This window comes from Phocoena sinus, chromosome 9 (assembly GCF_008692025.1).
Source record: "Phocoena sinus isolate mPhoSin1 chromosome 9, mPhoSin1.pri, whole genome shotgun sequence".
NCBI lineage: Eukaryota > Metazoa > Chordata > Mammalia > Artiodactyla > Phocoenidae > Phocoena > Phocoena sinus.
Window position 1 is genome coordinate 65,145,604 of NC_045771.1, and position 19,620 is coordinate 65,165,223.

General features: G+C 36.1%; 1 protein-coding gene and 1 long non-coding RNA gene across 3 annotated transcripts in view; one reads left to right on the top strand and one right to left on the bottom strand.

Moving 5' to 3' along the window:
- LOC116759391 overlaps positions 1-19,620 on the top strand; it is a 66,118-nt gene that overhangs the window by 38,909 nt on the left and 7,589 nt on the right. Inside the window, exons 2-8 of one of the 2 annotated variants that reach the window (XR_004351431.1) lie at positions 9,165-9,240; positions 11,622-11,762; positions 13,846-13,939; positions 15,827-15,899; positions 16,693-16,767; positions 17,173-17,243; positions 18,813-18,865. This is a non-coding gene — a long non-coding RNA (uncharacterized LOC116759391). The remainder of the gene's footprint in view (positions 1-9,164; positions 9,241-11,621; positions 11,763-13,845; positions 13,940-15,826; positions 15,900-16,692; positions 16,768-17,172; positions 17,244-18,812; positions 18,866-19,620) is intronic. The other variant, XR_004351430.1, reaches the window with a different exon arrangement.
- The window catches only part of THSD7A (thrombospondin type 1 domain containing 7A), a 456,679-nt gene continuing 439,720 nt past the window's right edge, over positions 2,662-19,620 (bottom strand). Inside the window, exons 24-28 of the mRNA XM_032643093.1 lie at positions 15,206-15,301; positions 12,067-12,149; positions 11,508-11,718; positions 8,720-8,807; positions 2,662-8,024 (exon numbers count right to left, since the gene is read on the bottom strand). Of these exons, the coding sequence (XP_032498984.1) occupies positions 7,940-8,024; positions 8,720-8,807; positions 11,508-11,718; positions 12,067-12,149; positions 15,206-15,301 (563 nt within the window). The 3' untranslated portion in view covers positions 2,662-7,939. The remainder of the gene's footprint in view (positions 8,025-8,719; positions 8,808-11,507; positions 11,719-12,066; positions 12,150-15,205; positions 15,302-19,620) is intronic.

Here is a 19,620-nt window from a genome sequence, read left to right on the forward strand (position 1 = left end):
CAAGAACATGGTATATCTCTCCATCTATTTGTATCATCTTTAATTTCTTTCATCAGTGTCTTATAATTTTCTGCATACAGGTATTTTGTCTCCTTAGGTAGGTTTATTCCTCGATATTTTATTCTTTTTGTTGCAATTGCCTTTTTCTTAATCAGCCTCCCTCCTTTATTTCTGGGTATTCCCTGCTCCCTCATGTCCCCCACTGGAGTTTCCCATGCAATGAAATTAAAATTAAGAGAAAGCTATGACAGAATTCTCTTTTATAGACTCCATTCTCAAGACAGTTTTTCAAATCCCATGGCCCACATCTTCCTGGCATGTCCTCAGCTGTCATTCTTCCATGATGCCAGGCTCAGTCATTACTGAGTTTATTTCTTCGAGTGCTCTGTTATTCTTCTTCCCATGTCAGAACATTGTGCTTTCTGAGGAATTTAGGTGAACATACTTGTGGCAAGTGAAATGAATATAAAATGATTCATGATGGAGTACTGACAACTTTAAGCTGTGGATGAATTAGTTGGTCACTTAACCCTAGAGGTCTCTTTATAATTGATCTCCTAATTGACCTTAACTACTCTTTGTCCATAAACCTCACAGTTCACTAATTCTTTTGTTCATGTATTCATCCAACAAGAATTTATTGTTCTTACTATGTGTTAGGCTTCATTCCAGGCAAGGAACAAAACAGATAAAGACCTGGCCTCTCGTGTGTGTGAGAGACAGTAAAAACACAACCACCATCCAAAAAGATACATAATATAAGGTTCCATAAAGAAAACTAAAGAAGAGCAGGAGGATAGAAAAGTGACAGAGGGAGTCAGTGAAGGCTTCTCAGATGAGGTGGCATTTGAACAGAGACCTGCATGAAGTAAGGGAGCTGCCAGGCATATATCAACGGGAAGAGTGTTCCAGGTAGAGATAACAGTAAGGGCAGTGCTCTAAGGAAAGTGTGTGGTTTTAATAGAAGATTGGGTTCCAACTTCATCACCTCCATGTGACATTGGCCTCAAGGGTTAGCATGAGAGGGGCGGGGAGCATGCTCAGAAATAGCAGAGAGCTGGGGGCAGTGAAGTGGCAGGGGCCCTTGTAAGAGCATCTCGGCCTGGGATGGAAAACTAGATTGTGGATAAATAAAATTTAGAAATTTTCCTTTACCAAAAAATTTAAATTTAATTGATGGTCTAAAATTAACCACTTTGTTATCCCCAAAATTGCCATTTAAAAATGATATGTAATAGAGGACCAAATCCAAATAGCCAACACATACAGGAAAAGATAAAAGTTGCTCAAATTTGCTAGTCAGCAAGGAAATGAAATCAATGAGAGGGATTGATGTTTTGTTTTAGCCTGGACTGAGTGTTTTTCATAACTCAAATTGTGACCAAAGAGCTATGGGATTCGCAATAGGGTTGCCAAGGGGAGGACAAAGGACATTTTAGTGTGTTTGAAACAGTAATAGGAAAAGAAATGAAGCTGTTTTCTTATTGTATCTACCAAATTTAGCCCGTTTGGCTCTCTCTGTTCTCCTTTTCTACCCCTGTCCCCATCATATTCAGATTATATGATCAAGGAGAAAAATATGGCCGGATACATATCAGATTGTTGACTTGAGTTACCTTGGCAGGGAGATGCTATGGAGGAATGTGGAAAGGGGGAGGGGGAGTGATCTGAATTAAAAAAAGAAAAAAAGACTGCAACATCAGAAAGTCTGACTGCACGTAAGCATTTTTGTATGTACATACTGTTTTCAGAGTATTTGACACCGACAAGACCTGTAAATTGTAGTGTGTGTTGGCTTTTCTTTGGAGTATGTTCAGAGTTTAATGAGGGGAATCACTAGGAACTCAGACCAGCAAAATGTAGACCAGTTGTGTTCATATTTGTGTTTGCAGGACATAAATTAGAGATGTAAAATAAAAAATTAAGTTAGTAATTGACTATGAATGTCCAGATACATATAAAGAAATGTGTGGGTTATTTAAAAAGTTTTCATCTAGATTGAGCTGTAATGAACAATACAGAAAATAAGGAGACTGCACATCACAGGTTTTTCAACAAGCATTTGAGGCTAGCTGTATATTTTGAGTGGTTCATATACTGTTTTTAACAGGTTCCTTGCTCATTAGTTATATTTTAGCAAACAATTTCAGAAAATGTTTTAGTTGCAAGCTACCCTAGAAGTAATTTATCTAATTTGTGCATCTCTTCCTGAATTTGTTAATGTGTGAATCTTAATTTTGGGAACAAAGGGGATCTTAATTTGTTAATGTGTGAGCTTCTGCCTTGTTTTTTAGGATTGGTCTTTTACTGGTAGACATAGGGAAAATGGACAGGGAGAGGCTCGCCTTCTGACTGAGGGGGAAAGAGCTGCACCGTATTCTAGAGTATCTTATGATCCTCTGCTATTTAGTCTTTTTTAATTTACTGGAAACCAAGAGTTCCTTTGTCCAGGATGATTAATCTGTGGCCGCTGCAGACTTTTAAAGTAAAGGTTTGCATCTCTCAAACTTTCTAAATTGGAATTGCTGAAAAAAAAAAAAAAAAAAAAAGACCCAGGAAAGTGCAGTACAGTAGTAAAAAGATTTGGTTTTCCACTGAAAAAAAAATTAATCCCACATTTGAGCAGCAAATGGTGCAAATTAAAACACAGATACACATGAGTAGAATGAAAATGATTTCCGTGTTTATGTTTATCACCAACATAGTTATTTACAAATAACCCATATGAAAATGTAAAAAAGCATATTACATCTTCACATGCCATCTATATTAACTGAATAAAGCTTAGTGACATTATTTGCAAATCTGTAGTTAATTGTACATAGACATTTTGTGCGTTAAAAAAGAAATGTACATAATTTAAAATAAATTACATTACACAATTTACAAAGTAATATTAACAAAAACTTCTTAGACAGCTGCCTCCTTACTTAAACAAAATATTAATAAATACTCAGGTAATTAAATTAACCAAAAAACATATTCAGGGGATTATAATTTATAGAAAGACATTGCAAATTTAATAAAGTTATATTTTACAATGACAGATACTGATCGCTTCAAATCTTTGTACTAGAAATAGGCAGGAAAAGGTATCAGGAAGGAAATCTTAATGTTTCCTTTGAAAAAATAAACATAAATAGAGTCCTGAAAAATAGTTGGGAAAAGCTCACTGAGGGTTCAAAGTAGGTAATCTAGAAACTATTGTTTAAAAAAAAAAAATCTACAAAACACAAGACTGACACCCAGTGATAGTTTAAATAGACTAGAGGTTTTTGATCACTGGAAACATGACTCTCACAAGCTAAATGTCTTCATATAACTGCCATTTTAAGATCTGCCTTGGTAGAAGCACGAAAACATAAAACTACAAAATTAACTCTATCCATTTAGCATTTGTTTTACTCATTTCATAATGTAGACATAACCATTTCTTAGTTTCCCTGCTAGATATAGAATTATATCACACTGGAAAACATCCTTTTTATAGTCATGTCTGCTGGGCCCACGCTCTAGTTTCAGACACCTGAAATCCTGCTCTGCACTCTCAGCCACCTGAGGGCAGGACCGGAAGGGACAGGCGGAAGTTTCAGTTCTCACATCTTAATTAGACCCAGGAAAGATCACTGCCTGACGTGATTCCTCACAGATTTGTTCATGGACTGCTCTCCTTTCAATACCCTCAAGCTTAGAGTGGAAATAGAACAAGAAACATATTTGAATTTGGTAATATTTTTACAATTAGTGAGACCCTGGATCACTTGGGAAGCCTGATTCTTGCAAATCTGTTCAAACCTTGATTCAGCCTAAGAATAGGCTCTTCTTTCTGTAAGTTTTGAAAGGTACAGGCCTCCCTCGCTGTCTTGTAGACTAGCACGTGAACAAAGGCACGAGGGGAAGATTGGTGGAGGGGGATAGTACTGGGTAGGACTAAATCTAAGGTAAGAATTGACATTTTTACAGAAAACGTCTATTTTTTTTTTTTTGGCATGTCCTCCACAGCTTTTCTTTTTTACTCATGTCTTTGACCAGTACATTCTGTTTAAATGAACCTGTTCACGCTCTAAATGACACATTGACTCCAATAGGAAAGACATATAGGCATTCACCGCTTTTTTTTTCTTATTAAAAATGTAGGCATGTTTAGCAGAAGGTGGTTCTGAGGGAAGCAGACAAGATTAGTTGTTGATAAGAGAGCAGAGTAGACAGAGACCAGGCACTGAACATCATCATGAAGGAGAAGGATATACAGGGAGTTAGAGGAGGTTAAAATAAAAATTGAGAGGTGTTACTTGCCACTATGACCACTGCCACCTGCCTGAGGGTAGAGGAGCCATATAGCCAAAGCCTGTCAGCATGGCCCGAGACATGGACATTAATTACATAAGGAAAAATACTAACCATGTTGAACACTAAATCTGGAGTGAAGGGTGATGTGTGTGTCATTTTCATTATTTTCATTAAGCATTTTTCCTTGTTTTGAATGTCTTAGATATATATGTAAACAAAAGCCATTACTAATATTTTACAGTGCCTAGCAGAGTGTCTTACATGTGATAATTCAATAAATATTTGTCTTGTTATAGGTACTTGTGCTTTGTTATAATTAAAAACATGCTTTTACGCACTCCTTTTTAAATTAGCTTTAAGCTACACCAGAATCCTCAAAAAGGCTTTGAAATAAGGATTGTGGTCAACTTCCTAGATTAGACATTGATGAATGAGCAAACCACCCTCTTTCAAGAGAGATCAGTTATGCCACTTCTATGTCATTTAAATGGAAACAGTCCAACAAAATGGCATAATACTGTGTCAATATTTTTCATTTCTTTTTTTAAAACCAAGCAAACCTTCATACTTACAGAACAGTAATTCTTAATCTTTGTGGGCTCACAGACCATTCTGGTAAGGCGAACGTGTCAATAGACAAGTTACTACTATATTGCCCTCCTGAATTCTTCAGATAAACAGGAGGAATAAGGTTTTGATGAAATTCCGGTAAAGTACGTAACTCATTATTGACTCATGCCAGGAACAAAAATAAGGCCATTTTCATGTTATAAACATGAATATAGTAACCTTCATTTGTCCAAAATAGTCAGCTAGCTACATTCTCCTCTTTGTACCTTTCTAACAAGAGGCCGTCCAGTATTTATTTATCCTGATGAGGAACTTCCAGTATGCTCCCTAGTGTTAGATCACATTGAACCTTCATATCTGCAAAAGGTAATCAATTTATGAATAAAATCATCTTGTATTTTCATGACATTTTATAATGTTGATCTATTCATTTAATTTTAACAATACAGGTAGGGTGATACTGACCTACTTTCTGAATTAATGACTTTTAAATGATCGTAAGTATAGCATTAGTAGCAACAATATTTTATTCTAGTCAACAATTTCAAGGGTATTGGGTATGGCATGCATTTCGTAAGACTGTCAGCGAAACTCTTCAAGTAACGGCAGCGGACTATATCTCAACCATTTTGGACAAATGGAGTTCATTTTATTCAAGAGATCAACTTGAGAATTATCTGGAAGACCCCTGAGTACATATATTGACAATCACAGTTTTAGGGTGACAATATTATTTTTGTCTTCCTCTTTAATAAGACAGATGAAATGGATTTGTTTTTATGCTTTTCCTTGTTCAAATCCTTGGTTTAAGGTAAAATTCTCATTTTCCTGACATCCTGTTTGCTTAGAAATGATTTACATGTTGCTTAATACGGTGAATGTTGAATAAGGAATTAGTGCTCACCACATTTAATGCTTATCGAAATGTGTAGAAATCTGTTTATTTGAGGGACAACGACATTCCAATCTGTCTTTTGTAATCTTTGCAAATACTCTAGCAAACAGTAGGGGGAGTTCAAACTCTAGTATGAAGGTAAGATACCTTCGAGTCCAAACCACTTGTATAGCAACACAGCTATGTTTAAGACAGAATAGCTTGTGATGCTATTTTTTAAAGACCTGAAAACGTAACGTCCTTCCGTCTCCCAAAGGTTGTCACAATAAATGTTGCCTGAAAAATGGTATCGCTTTTTAATGGCACCTTTTGAATTTTCCTTTCATACGAAAGAAACCAGCCGAGTTAGGTATTATTTTACTGTGCCATTCCCAGGGCTACATCTGTGAAAAATATAGCTACTTTCAATACAGTGATAAGCTGAATGACCGTTTTTCATTTCTGAAATTAAACACTGATCGCAGTCTGAGGGTAAATGAATGAAAGCTCAAGATGACACAATGGAGAGTGAGTGAGCACTGAAAAAGCTTCTAGACCAGGGACCAGCCAAACCACAACAAATGTGGTCTGCTCACTTCTTTTAAAGGAAGTTTTATTGGAAAACATCCATGCTCATTCTTTTATGTACTGTACTGCGTATTGTCTATGGCTGCGTTCTCACAATGGCAGAATGGAGAAGTTGCAACATAGACCTGGCTGAAAATCTTTACCATCTGACCTTTTACAGAAAAAGTGTGCCACCCTTGGTCTAGATATTTAATGAAGCCCTGGACAAAATATTTATTCTTCTCTTTTAAAAATTCTAGTTTTTGATATCATACATTAAAAAGACTCGCTTCAAATTTTACTGGTGAGAAAGACAAAACAATGGATTTTGAAATACATCCCATCTGAAACTAGGAAAACAGATCAGGGAGAAAGAAAAAATCAACACACAATTTTGATTTCTTTTAGTTACAAAAATCACAAACACATTTTTTCCATCTGCTCAAAATTAAAAAGACAACCAGCTCCTTTTTTTCTTTTCTTTTCTTTTTTTAACAAAGATAACAAGTATAAAAATCTAGTCATAAACAGCCTTCAAAGTACAATTAAAAACCAACTAGAGGGATCCATCTTTTGGAGGGTTAGTGAGTTCGGGATTTAAACACTTAAATTACCGCCATGTTGTTGATTTCACAATGGCTGCAGTGATGAGGAAGTGTGCAGCAGATGTAATAGCTAATTCCATTCTGTCGCCATCCCAACTGAACTTTACTCTCTTTAGGACACAAGAACTTGTAAATGTCTCCTTGACACTCTGAGCACAGATGTCTTCATCCCATATGAAAAGAGGCAGTTTCTATGGCAATACTGGTTAAGTGCCTATCATGCTGCACTAATATAGTGCAAAAATGTGCCTTCCGTATAGCAAAAAAGATGCAGGCAACCAGTTTGAAAATTAGAGAAAGTAGAAACATACTGTATTAACACAAGCAAATTAGTTTTCCAGACAATAGCCACTATAAAATACTGAACTTGAGGACTCTTCTAAGGTACTAGTACCTGTCCAGCATTTGTAGTTTGGAGAGAGACAAGAATTAAGTCTTATAAAAGGGTCTTTGCCTCTGAAATGCAGGTCAATGAAACTATCATCAATCACCAGGATGCTGAATTTATTCAGTGGGTTTTCTGCTCAGTTTAGAGTTTATCTTTATTCACCATTAAAATTGCTTATTAACAAGTACATAATCTGACATAATGTGTATCATCAATTGAGTATACATGTTGTTATGTTTGACTATAGTAGTGTAGAGATCTTGGTATAAACTCTTCATGCGAAAATGTTACTATGGTTAACTGCAGACAGAGGCTTGCCTCAGGCATCCTAACTGGCCAATCCCACCACCGTATTTTAGAGATGAAAGTGAATTATCAGTTGGTAGATTTCAGAAAGATCACATAAAACTCTCAGAATACAGCATGTATTCAACTAAATCTCCTAGAATTCTCAAGGCTGATGGTTTCTCTGTAAGTGGTACTGTCTTGATATCTCCAGTGGCACTGTGATTCTCACTCTTAATGATGATCTTTTAAGGAGTTACAATGTATTTTAATCCATCCAGTTTGAATAGCTTTGTGGCCTCTGGATGTCTACAGCAAAGGTAGAAAGCTGAGACTGGTTGTGGCAGGATAAGTTATGGTTTACATGTCTGCATCTCCATCGTAGGCTAAGGTTAAAGGTTTCAGTCGGTTGTTTTGCCTTCTTTGGGGTTTCTTTGGCTTTTTGCTGTAAAGGAAAAGAAATCATTAAAATTGGGAGAAAGAAAAGATTCGATTGCAATTTTTATTGTTTTAAATGAAAAAACTGGAAACATTGGTAAACCTAAATTGCTTAATGGCTACACTGCCTAAATTCAACCTTAAAATTTGATTTTCTGATTTTTTAATTTCTCTGTTTTATGCTCTGAATAAACTTGAAACAGAATCCTTCAAATATTTTATTATCCTCTAAAAGATGAATTGTCTAAACGGAATTCCTCTAGTACTAACAATGGAAATAATGTTATAGTGTAATCACTTATATTTGTCCATAAACTTTTATAAATAACACAATTTATAATTAATGTTTTAAGAGATAGTTGAATTGGGTATTACCATAATATCTTCCTCAGTAGTAATTCAATATAAAAATCTACAGTTCATCATAAGTATACAAAGTAATGTTTGCTTATAGAACCAAGGAGAACACAGTTGAGAAGATGACCTGGGGCAGCTCTGGCTCATCTTCAGAAATGAAATGGATCAGATTTGGTAGTTTTTAGATTATCTAAGACTAAAGCCATGCTTATCCAGAAATTCAGATGAACACTAATGTGGAATACTTATTTGAGACAGCAGATTGCTGTTCTTGGTTATGGCCAGTTGCAAGTGTTTCCTCTGAAATAGAGATCCCCTTAGATTTTGAAATATTTAAACACTCACCAAGCTAGATATATCATGGAGACAATGAAGATGAGTAACACAAATGCCCCAGCTGCTACACCATAAACCCAGGTCTTTAGTCTCCCATCTAAGAAGAATGGATATTAGTCATTAATTTACATTAGTCTGGTATATATATGACAGTCTTTAACCACAACCAATGACCAGTCACGTATGACCAAGTCCTTTCAAAACTCAAAATGAATTATTGCTTAGGCATAATTAATGATTAATGCAAAGCTGCTATAGTGAGTTAGATGGTCCTTCATTAAAGATAAATTATCAATGAAAATTGAATTGAAAAGCAATGAAGTTTGAATTCAAGTTCAGATTTCAAGTTAACAGGTCTACATTTCTGCTGCTTCTTACCTGAATTTTCTTTTAAACCCAATATATGTGTAATGCTAATATAAACATTTTCTTCTGATTTTCATTCTATTTTTAGAATGGCAATTGTGAGAAGAGAAGAAAAAATAATGCAATTTCAAGAAAGTCCTACAACTTTGAGTTAATGCTGACAGGTATCTCAATGTAAACTTTGTCATTTAAATATTTTTTCCAGATGAACTGATAGTAAATATATTTAACATTTTTGGAATTAATAATCCTTTATCTAGTTTATACTTAGAGCGTGCTTTAAAACTGATTTGACAATATCCTTTGTAAAAACAGCCAAGTTTGATTAACATATAAAAGGATCTCTAAATAACTTTTTTCTACCTTTTCTATTGTACGGAATCAGGACAGGAATTTTTCTTTTTTTCCAGTTTTATGATAGGAACTTTTAAAATTTGGTTTTCTGGTCTCATTCACTTTGAACTTCTGAGTTTTATATTCTGAATAAACTTCAAACGAGTGATACTATTAATGACTTTGCCTAACCTAACTTGATCCTCACACCAACATATATTTTCTGTTGCACACATACAGCTAAACATATGATTTTATTTTTTTTGTGGTACGCGGGCCTCTCACTGTTGTGGCCTCTCCCATTGCGGAGCACAGGCTCCTGATGCGCAGGCTCAGCGGCCATGGATCACGGGCCCAGCCGCTCCGCGGCATGTGGGATCCTCCCGGACCGGGGCACGAACCCGTGTCCCCTGCATCGGCAGGCGGACTCCCAACCACTGTGCCACCAGGGAAGCCCAAACATATGATTTTAGAATTAAAATTATAGATTGGGCAAACTGACTCCACAGAGACTCTGGTTTATGCAATATTTGAAAGACATCAAAAGCAAATTAGTACTATGATTTTTTTTTTTTTTTTTTTTTGCCTAGAGCTGGATCAGTTGGGGGTTCACTTGCTGGAAATAAACTAAGTTAATATTCTAAATACCCTTTTTTTTTTTTCCCTCAATTCTAAAGATTTAAAAACTTTGAGTCTGGGTTCAAAATCGAAAGAGCTCTATTGGGTTTATTTGCCCCGAGAGAAATTCAACAAATATTTTTGGGTTTTTCATAAACCAAGAGCAGGGTCTAACTGTATGTTCTTAAAAAATGTACCTTTTTAATATATTAAAATGTTCACTTTAGGAAAACTATATATTAAATGAAAAATGACAATAATAATATTCTCTCTTTAAAAATCAGTTTTGATGTGCGGAGATCTGCTTGGATTTTTGGTCAGGGTCAAGACTGCAAATGGCCATTTGCTGGTCCGCTGTCCTGGACACTGAGAGGAAGAGTTTCCCATGCTTACAGAAACAGGTCAGCTTCATGTTTAACCACATCATCACAGGGATGATGTGGTTAAATATGAATCACCCAAATATTGAACATACTTAAAAAGAAAATTCTCAATAGTGATTCACCAGTAAGGGAAAGTGTTTTGACTAAATGCATTAAAAATGTGCTGGCTATGCAAATCGCTTCCTTCCTTTCTCATGTTTCTAACGGAGTCAGGAAGTAGTTTATGCCTGGCTTTGCCTGGAGATTTCCTTCGGTCATGAACTAGTCATCCCTCTAGGGTGTGAGAAGAAGTGTCATGATCTTAGTTACCATATAGCTCTTGCAGCACATTTTGAAGCACCAGCTTAGTTCTAGGGCTAAGGATGAACTAGTTGATTCAACTAGGGTTGAATCAACTGCAGAGAGAAAATGTACAGAGTAAGGATAGCATCTGATGAGGCTTCAAGCTTTTGTCTGTATGGGCTTCAAGTCCATTACTAGATACATTACGAGCTGTCCGTTGAATATGACAGGTGTCTGGTCAGTCTCCAAGTTTAGATTGTCCCATCTAGACAGGAAGCCTCCATCCCTGCCCCCGTTTATCTGGTGCTAGTATAGATTCTGAGTATTTGAGTGTGCCAGCTCTAAGGGCTGGTAGAAATTGGTCTGGCTGCCAAGTATCTCCTGCATTGCTGATCTTCCTGTTTAAGGTTCAAATATTTAACACTCTGTGGCGAAACGGAAAATTATTTAACGTCTTTATAGTTTTATTTGTTCGAGTTCTGAATGACAACACTTTTTTCCTAATATTTTCATTGTTAGATTTCTTTGTTCAATGTGAAAATAATTACACTTCTAAATTTAGGACTGAAATTAAAATAAATAATATCAATCCTAAAATTTTTCTCAGAAGAAAGTACTCATTTTTCTGAATTTTCAGCATGAGTGCTTTTTTCACAATAGTAGAAAATTATAATAATATATGGCAGTATCAACATAAATGACTGTACATAAAATAATTAACTCATATGAAAATGCTTGCTCATTTTTTTAATCCTTTGGCATTGGTTAAATATATAGCTAAAGAATTCTACATCAACACTGTCTAGTCACTTCACCTGGCCCAAATGGCTGTAGAAACCAGGTCCTTCCCCGTCCTGCTGGGTTACTGGAGGGTTGGGTTGGATGTACTGCCCGACTGGTTTTCACATCTCCTCTTTTGTCCTCCACAGTGGGTATCACCACCACGGGGATAAGTGTGCATTGCTCAAGTGTACCATTGGAAGACATGACTTCAGTGTACCCTTCTTCACAACTGCACATCCTCGTCTGCAGAAGAACAAGACTTATACTGTACATGCAAGGTGATCTTTGTAAGCATAACAGACCTGACTTGAAGAGCAGGCTTTAAAGAAATATTGTTCTGGGAATTTACTTCATGTAATTTCTGTCATAGCTACGTAAAAAAGAACACACTTTTTGTCCCTTTACAGACTTATTCTAACAGTAGAGGCAAGTGCATTCAGAATTGTTTATAGTGATAAAAGGAGAGGTCCCAAAATAGAATTTTTATGCCTCAAGACATGCTTTTTTGGGGTTGGGGAATGGATTGTACCAGAGGCAGTGGGGTGACAAATGATGAAGCTGGCTTGCCTACTCTAATGAATTCACACATACCTCGCTACAGTACGAGTGGGGTTGACTACACGGTGGATTACAAGACCTGTCAGCATCAGGCTGGCGCACCACCAAGCAGCCCCCTGCAGAACAGAAAATCATATTTTGACAAGTAGCATCTCTTGCAATGATTAAAAATACATCATTGTTGTAGACTTGTCTTTGAATCCTGAACCACCTTGGGAATCCCACAGACTTTTCCGAGGGCAGCTGACTGAAATATTTGGTTGACCTTGACCACTGTATTTAGGATCTCGAGGCTCTTCTTATTCAGAGGAGACAGCATAGTACCTGCCACTCAGCAGGTGCTCAATAAGCACCTGTTGAATGGATGATTTTATAGTTGCTACTTTGAAAACACTAATTGCCTGCAAGCTATATATCATAGTTTCTGAGACCAAGTCCAGCACTAAAAAGTAGATTTAATATTCTTTTAAAATCCTTTCTTGGTTATTCAAATAAATAGTTTTCATGTTAAGATGTCCCTTTAATTCATGTGACTATCTTGTATATGTATTTCTTTTTTCTTTTTTTTTTTTTGCGGTACGCGGGCCTCTCACAGTTGTGGCCTCTCCCACTGCGGAGCACAGGGTCTGGACGCCCAGGCCCAGCGGCCATGGCTCACGGGCCCAGCCGCTCCGCGGCATGTGGGATCCTCCCGGACCGGGGCACGAACCCACGTCCCCCGCACCAGCAGGCGGGCTCTCAACCACTGCGCCATCAGGGAAGCCCTGTATATGTATTTTTTATAATACGTATTTCTTTTTGAGAAAATCACTAATTCAGGATATTTTTGGGGTATAAGAAAACAAAGGCAGCTACTAAGTGTATGTCTGCACTATTGTTTTAACTTGACATTGCAGCTCTCTGTTTAGTCCTCTTCTTTCTTCCTTCAAGTACAGTACCAGGTGTGCTGAAGTTGTTATAATGAAGTTTCAAGACAAGAATAGATGTCATAAAGAAACAGTATTGGTGGCAATGGAAAGAACTGATACTTTCAAACCATACTTGTTCAACTTAGAATTTTAGCAAAGCAGGATTTTTCCTTTATTTGTGGAATTGATGATCCTCTTGGAATCTAATCAAAGGTACCTATTAATTCCTTGCCTTATCTCTCTATATTATAAACAAAATATTCACAGAAAAATTGTTATGGAAAAGCAGTTAGTCATTGCAAGGCAGTTGCAGTTACATGGCCATTTTGAAGTTATCATCATTAAACATATGAAGACAAAGTAAAGCAGCATCTTGAGTTTCTTATAAGGACAACTATTCATAAAATTAAAGCAATCAATCAAGACAGATAATATACTTTACATGCTTCTCTATTTCTCATAAAGAATCTCATCTCTCCTAAAAGATGGAAGAAGAATGCATACAGAGTTTATCACAAATCAATCATTTACACATTTTTTTGGGGGGGGTATAAAACAGCATTAGAAGGGAATAAATACATGGGATACTTATATAGAAAAGAAGTTGAAAATATGATTTCTACAGGTAAGTCCTTTAAAATTTGACTTACCTTTGCATTGGGGAATAGCCCCAATTTCAGTGTGAAAAGAGCTTTTAACATGTAGAAGAAAAGGCAGACAACTATTATTTGCATCCATATTTGGAAAAAAAAACACTGAAAACTGATAGGATCCTCTGGGGAAGCTGTAAAATACCCTCTGAAGAGTTTAAAGAAGAATGTAGACATTCATTTTCAACAGCTGAGTTGAGTGGACCACCTCTATAATGCCTTTGGGTTCAGAAAGCCTATGCTTCTCTTCCCAGAACTCTGTCTCCCCCTGTTGCCTCGGAGAGTGGTGTGCTTGGAACAGATTTTTCTTCCAGAAAATAACAGTGTGAGAGAGCAAAGCGTTTCTTGGTAGGTGTCTTTTCTTTGTTATAGATGTATCCACTGGGAGTTGCTATTATCAAGTGTTTCTTAACACAGATTTCTCATGTCTAAAAATCTTATCTTCACAAGAATACAATCTGACATCCTGCTCTAGCTTTCATAAGGAAGAAATTAGTAATTAAGTTTCAATAAATCCAGGTAATTTAAAATTCAATATAAAAATTTATGCTTTCTAAAAAGCATATCGACCCCTGCTCCTATCATCTTACTGTAGATATTACAGTTAAATTTATAAATGGACATTACTCAGAGGCAACAAAATGCACATTACTTTTTCTCCCTGCCAGAGGGTCAAAACAATGGCAGCAAGTCAGCAGGTCCCCCTGAACAGTTAACTGTCAATACTCAGGCTGCTGCTATGCTATGGAGATTCCTATAGATTAGATCTCTACAAATACATTGTTTAAGAAGAGACATTAGATCTTTGGGTACATGGGCCTGAGGCTGAGGTTCTGTTCTGACCCTGGTTTCTTTGTAGAAAATTTGCAGGGTGGTTCACTCCATCTCTGGAGCCAATTTTTTTCCCTCTTCAAAGGGTCTTTGGGATCCCTTGCATTTACTGGACTCAGATAAGGAAACTTCAGTAACTGTAGATTAGAGTAGATCTTGGGGGTATATTTGGGTCAAAGGAGATTCAAAAAAAGTTTTCATTTGGATTTCTTCTTTCAATGTACAATGATTTTTGACTTGGGACAGAGTAGGTAGATTGGCTACTCATATGCTCTGGGCTTGAGTTTTACCAATAGGTCTTCTATATTAATTAATAAAAAACTATAAATCATAGATTTCTGAATTTAAGCAAAATATTTGGATTTGTGTCATCATATTCTCTTGGCAATATTTTTGGACTGCATGTATATTGCCTTTAAGGCACAGAAACAGAGTCCACAAAATATTGACTTTCTTAGCATGTAATAAGTAAGTTATTAATATATAAGATTTCTAGGAAAAACAATCAGAATTATTTACTTATAATCATTTATTAGAATTAGACAGTATTTTAAGTAAATTATAGCAGCAATGTCTAAAATGGCTGGGTGAGGGAGAATTTAATTGAAACATTAAACAGCAAAATAATTTGTCATTGGTCATCAGGTGCACAGCTCAGGTGTCGTGAACCCAACCACGTGTGGAATACTCAAAGAATATCTTTGTTTTCTTAATTATTTGCTTTAACCAATTACATGTGTGTTACAGTAAGACTTTCAAAGAACAAAGAAATGGGAGGTTTACCTGTTACATTTATACCATCTGATCTTTGACACCAGACTGTTCGGGAAGAGCCCTTCCAAGCACTAGCCATCCATTTATACTCGTAACACTGTCCATCTGCAGGAACACAATAAACATTAACAGAGGCGTTCTGTAGGCCAGCGGAACAATCATGGAGATAGGACATTAACAGAGGCGTTCTATAGGCCAGCGGAACAATCATGGAGATAGGGTATTAATAAAATACTTATAAACAATTGGAAAGGGATGAGGAGTCCACCCTGAATGATTCAAATGTCAAGTTATTATCCAGAAGTTGCCATATAAATGTTACAAAATTCCAGATACATACCTAAATTCCAACTAATTTTCTATGTCTGCTGTCATACTATCTAATGTGAACCTGGATTTTCAATTTAATTTTATGTTTATTTGAAGTATTATAAAATATCCAACATACAGACAAGGACAGAGAATAATTAAAAAAAATATTCAATTACCCATCATTCAATTTTAACTAATATTACCATTTAGTCATATTTGCTTTATTTTTGGTTGTTGATGAGTAAAAAAAAGTTAACAAATAAACTTGAAGTTCTATTATATTGCTTCCTGATCTGATCTCCCTCTTTGTTTCTCCAGCAATACCCAGTCTTCTGAAGTAGATACATGCATTTCTGTGACATGTTTTTAATTCTTTTAATATAAATAGAATGTAAGTATAAATATATACAACCTATAAATTATTTATAGAATTATTTTTAGGTGTTTTTTTTGAGTCTGTGTTGGGTCTTCGTTGCTGCATGTGGGCTTTCTCTAGTTGTGGTAAACAGGGGCTACTCTTCGTTGCAGTGCGCAGGCTTCTCTTGTTGCAGAGCACAGGCTCTAGGCACGTGGGCTTCAGTAGTTGCAGAGCGTGGGCTCAGTAGTTGTGGCGCACGGGCTTAGCTGCTCCGCAGCATGTGGGATCTTCCCGAACCCCAGGGGTCGAACCCATATCCCCTGCATTGACAGGTGGATTCTTAACCACCGTGCCACCAGGGAAGTTCTTTAGGCAGTCTTAAAATTTAAAAAGTATCATACTGACACATATGATACATACATCTTTTTGAAACTTAATAGTCAATGTTGGGCTTCCCTGGTGGCGCAGTGGTTGAGAGTCTGCCTGCCGATGCTGGGGACATGGGTTCGTGCCCCGGTCCAGGAAGATCTCACATGCCGCGGAGCAGCTGGGCCCGTGAGCCATGGCCGCTGAGCCTGTACGTCCGGAGCCTGTGCTCCGCAAAGGGAGAGGCCACGACAGTGAGAGGCCCGCGTGCAAAAAAAAAAAAAAAAAAAAAAAAAAAAATAGTCAATGTTATATGTAACATAAAATGTTATAAATGAAATATTCCTATGTGATTTTTTTTAATGCAGACATAGTCAATTTATTTTAACTGCTACATAGAATTCCATGGTACTATGTACTACAGTTTATTTATCTATTTCCTCTATGGGTGGACTTTCAGGTTGTTTTCAACTTATGCTATTATAACAGTGCCTCAGTGGTCAGTCTTGTGCAAGCCTCCTGGTGCTTCTTCAAGGTCAATATTTAGAAGGGAAGTTTCTGGGTATCATTGTAGGGGTAGCTGAAACTACTAAATACAGCTTATTCTTTTCTTTAAAAGGTGACAGTTTATATACCCACCAGCACTGAATAAGAGTTACTATTACTCTAAACCCTCACAAACATTTATAAATTCCAGATTTAAATTTGTCAGTCTTGTGGGTGTGGAAAGCTATCTTGTCATTTTTAACTTGTAGTTGATTACCAAAGCTATTAAACAGTGAGAAAAATGTTTTGGGGCATTTAGATTTCCTCTTGTGAATTGCTTATGTATATCTTTTGGCTCCCCCCACCCCTTTTTTTCTACTGAAATATATGCCTTTTCATATTGGGTTGTGGGAATTTTTTACTCTAGAATAACAATTCTCAAATTATGGTCCAGGGACCAGGGAAGACTTCAACATTCTTTCAGAGTACGTGTGTGATGATTTTCCCCTTTAACTACACACCTGGGTAAGTAAGGCTGGATTTTCTTCATATACATAAACTAAACTAAGATGGCAATAGACTGAATGCAGAAGCACAGAAGAGAAGCCAGCTGTCTTCTGTTAAACCAGATGTTAAGCCAGAGATTTGAAAAAGTGTAAAACGAGACAATGACCGTCATTAAAGTTATTTTCTTTCTATTTTGGAAAATAGTTATTTTTCAGGAAATATTTATGGTAACAAATTGATTTATGATTGTTTTAAATAAATTATCAAGTATTTTAAAACATCAGTTGTCATTTTTTAATACGAAAAATTTTGATATATATAACTCACAGAGAAAAGCAGTTTGGGGTACTCAGCAATTTTACGAGTATGAAATTGTCTTGGAATGCTGAAAAGATTTAGGATAGTTGTCCTAGACACTAATTCCTTAAAATTGACTTCACAAATATCTTTTCTAAGTCTGTGGCTTGTCCGGTAACTTTGTTTATGATCTATTTTACAGTGTAGAAGATTCAAATTTTGATTTAAAAGAATTTTTGTTTTTCATTTTTGTTTGTGATTTTGGTGTTGTATTGGGGAGATTTTCGTCATCTTTTTTTTCTACCCAACTTTGTTTTATTTCTTAAGATTTCACAATAAATGGGAGTTGTCTGTTTCTTTAAATTTTAGTGAAACTCATAATTAAAGCCATTTAGGTTTTAGTGTGTGCGCATGTGTGAGAATATTTGATAGACTTGTGTTTTTAATAGTTGCAGAATCTATGGTTTAGCTTCTATTACTCTTGATAAATAACATTCTAAATTGTCAAGTTTTTACATTTATTAGCAAATTTTTTCATAGAATTATATTTTTAAACACTATCTTATTATTAGTAGTAATTTTGTCCTTTTTTTTCCTTCATTGATTTTGCATGAGGTGGTCTATTTTGTTAGTTTGGTCAAAAAACAAGCTATTGGCTTTGTTGATTATGTTGTTTATTTGTTTTCTATCTCATTGAATTTGTATTTATCAGTACTGTATAGACTCTATTTCCCTTTCTTTTTAAAATTGGGTTAAAAGTCTAGCTCTTTTTATTTTTTTGTTTATTTTAATTTAATTTAATTTTTTTGCGGTACGTGGGCCTCTCACTGTTGTGGCCTCTCCCGTTGCGGAGCACAGGCTCCGGACGCGCAGGCTCAGCAGCCATGGCTCACGGGCCTAGCCACTCCGCGGCATGTGGGATCTTCCCGGACCGGGGCATGAACCCGTGTCCCCTGCATCAGCAGGCGGACTCTCAACCACTGTGCCACCAGGGAAGCCTGAAAGTCTAGCTCTTATTAAACTTTTCTCCCTCCTGTATAAGAATGTAGAGCTTCACATTACCTTCTAAGTACTTCTGTGCTGCATCCTGCATAACATTTGATATGTAATGCTCTAGAAACGTAGCTTTTGGTTTTCACTTCTGTGTGGGCATGGGGAGAATTTCTTGGCAATTTTTACTGATTCCTAATTTTACTTTATTGTCATTTCAGGGTAAACAATTCTTTTTCTTTTCTTGGGAATTATTTTATTTATTGTAACCTCTGACCTTTCTCTCCTTTACCTACCCAGGAATATGAAATGTTTTATCTGGTCGGTAAATTTGGGAAGACTTAACTAAGAAGGTAGATAATTCTATAATTCTTGGGTTAAGGCATCTAGCTCAATTGGCTTTCATTCTAAGCATTGTTCTCCAACATTCTAAGCTTTCTTCAACTTTTCAGCAATATAGATGTTATTTTGCCTCCTATTTGCTAATATATGTCATACTCAGTTGCTTCAGAACACAAGCGGGAATGAGAGGGTTGTTTGTTGAGCAAGACATTCTCCACTAGATAACAATTCTTTTTTTTATTTAGATTTCTTCTGTGTTCCCAAACTAGAACATTTTAACGCTCTGTGGTTCTTGTGAATGTCATCTATTGCTTATATTGGGTGCATGGCTCTATGTGTATGTACACATATACACACAGACATATAAAGATGTATTTTTATATATGCTGTATGTCAAATTTAGACTAATCCTTACCAATACTTAGATTTATCAATTTCCGAGAATATAGTAAAATATCTCATTTTGCTGTTGCTTTGTAATTTTTCTTTCTCTTTTGATTTAAATAAATTGAGGATATTCTTACATTCACACATCATCAGGGTTGCTACAGGTGTACAAATAACTTGCTCCTAATCATCTCAGCCTTCTTTAGCTCATAAAACTTGGAAATACTTTTACAATATTTCATTTATGAAGGGTGGCAAGACTTTTATTCTCTAAATATTTAGAATTCAGAATCATACCCTGAATTCTCAACTTTAAGTGATAGCTTAGCAAATTTGCTTATTCAACAGAAAATTTTATATCTTATACTTTTGCTTATCA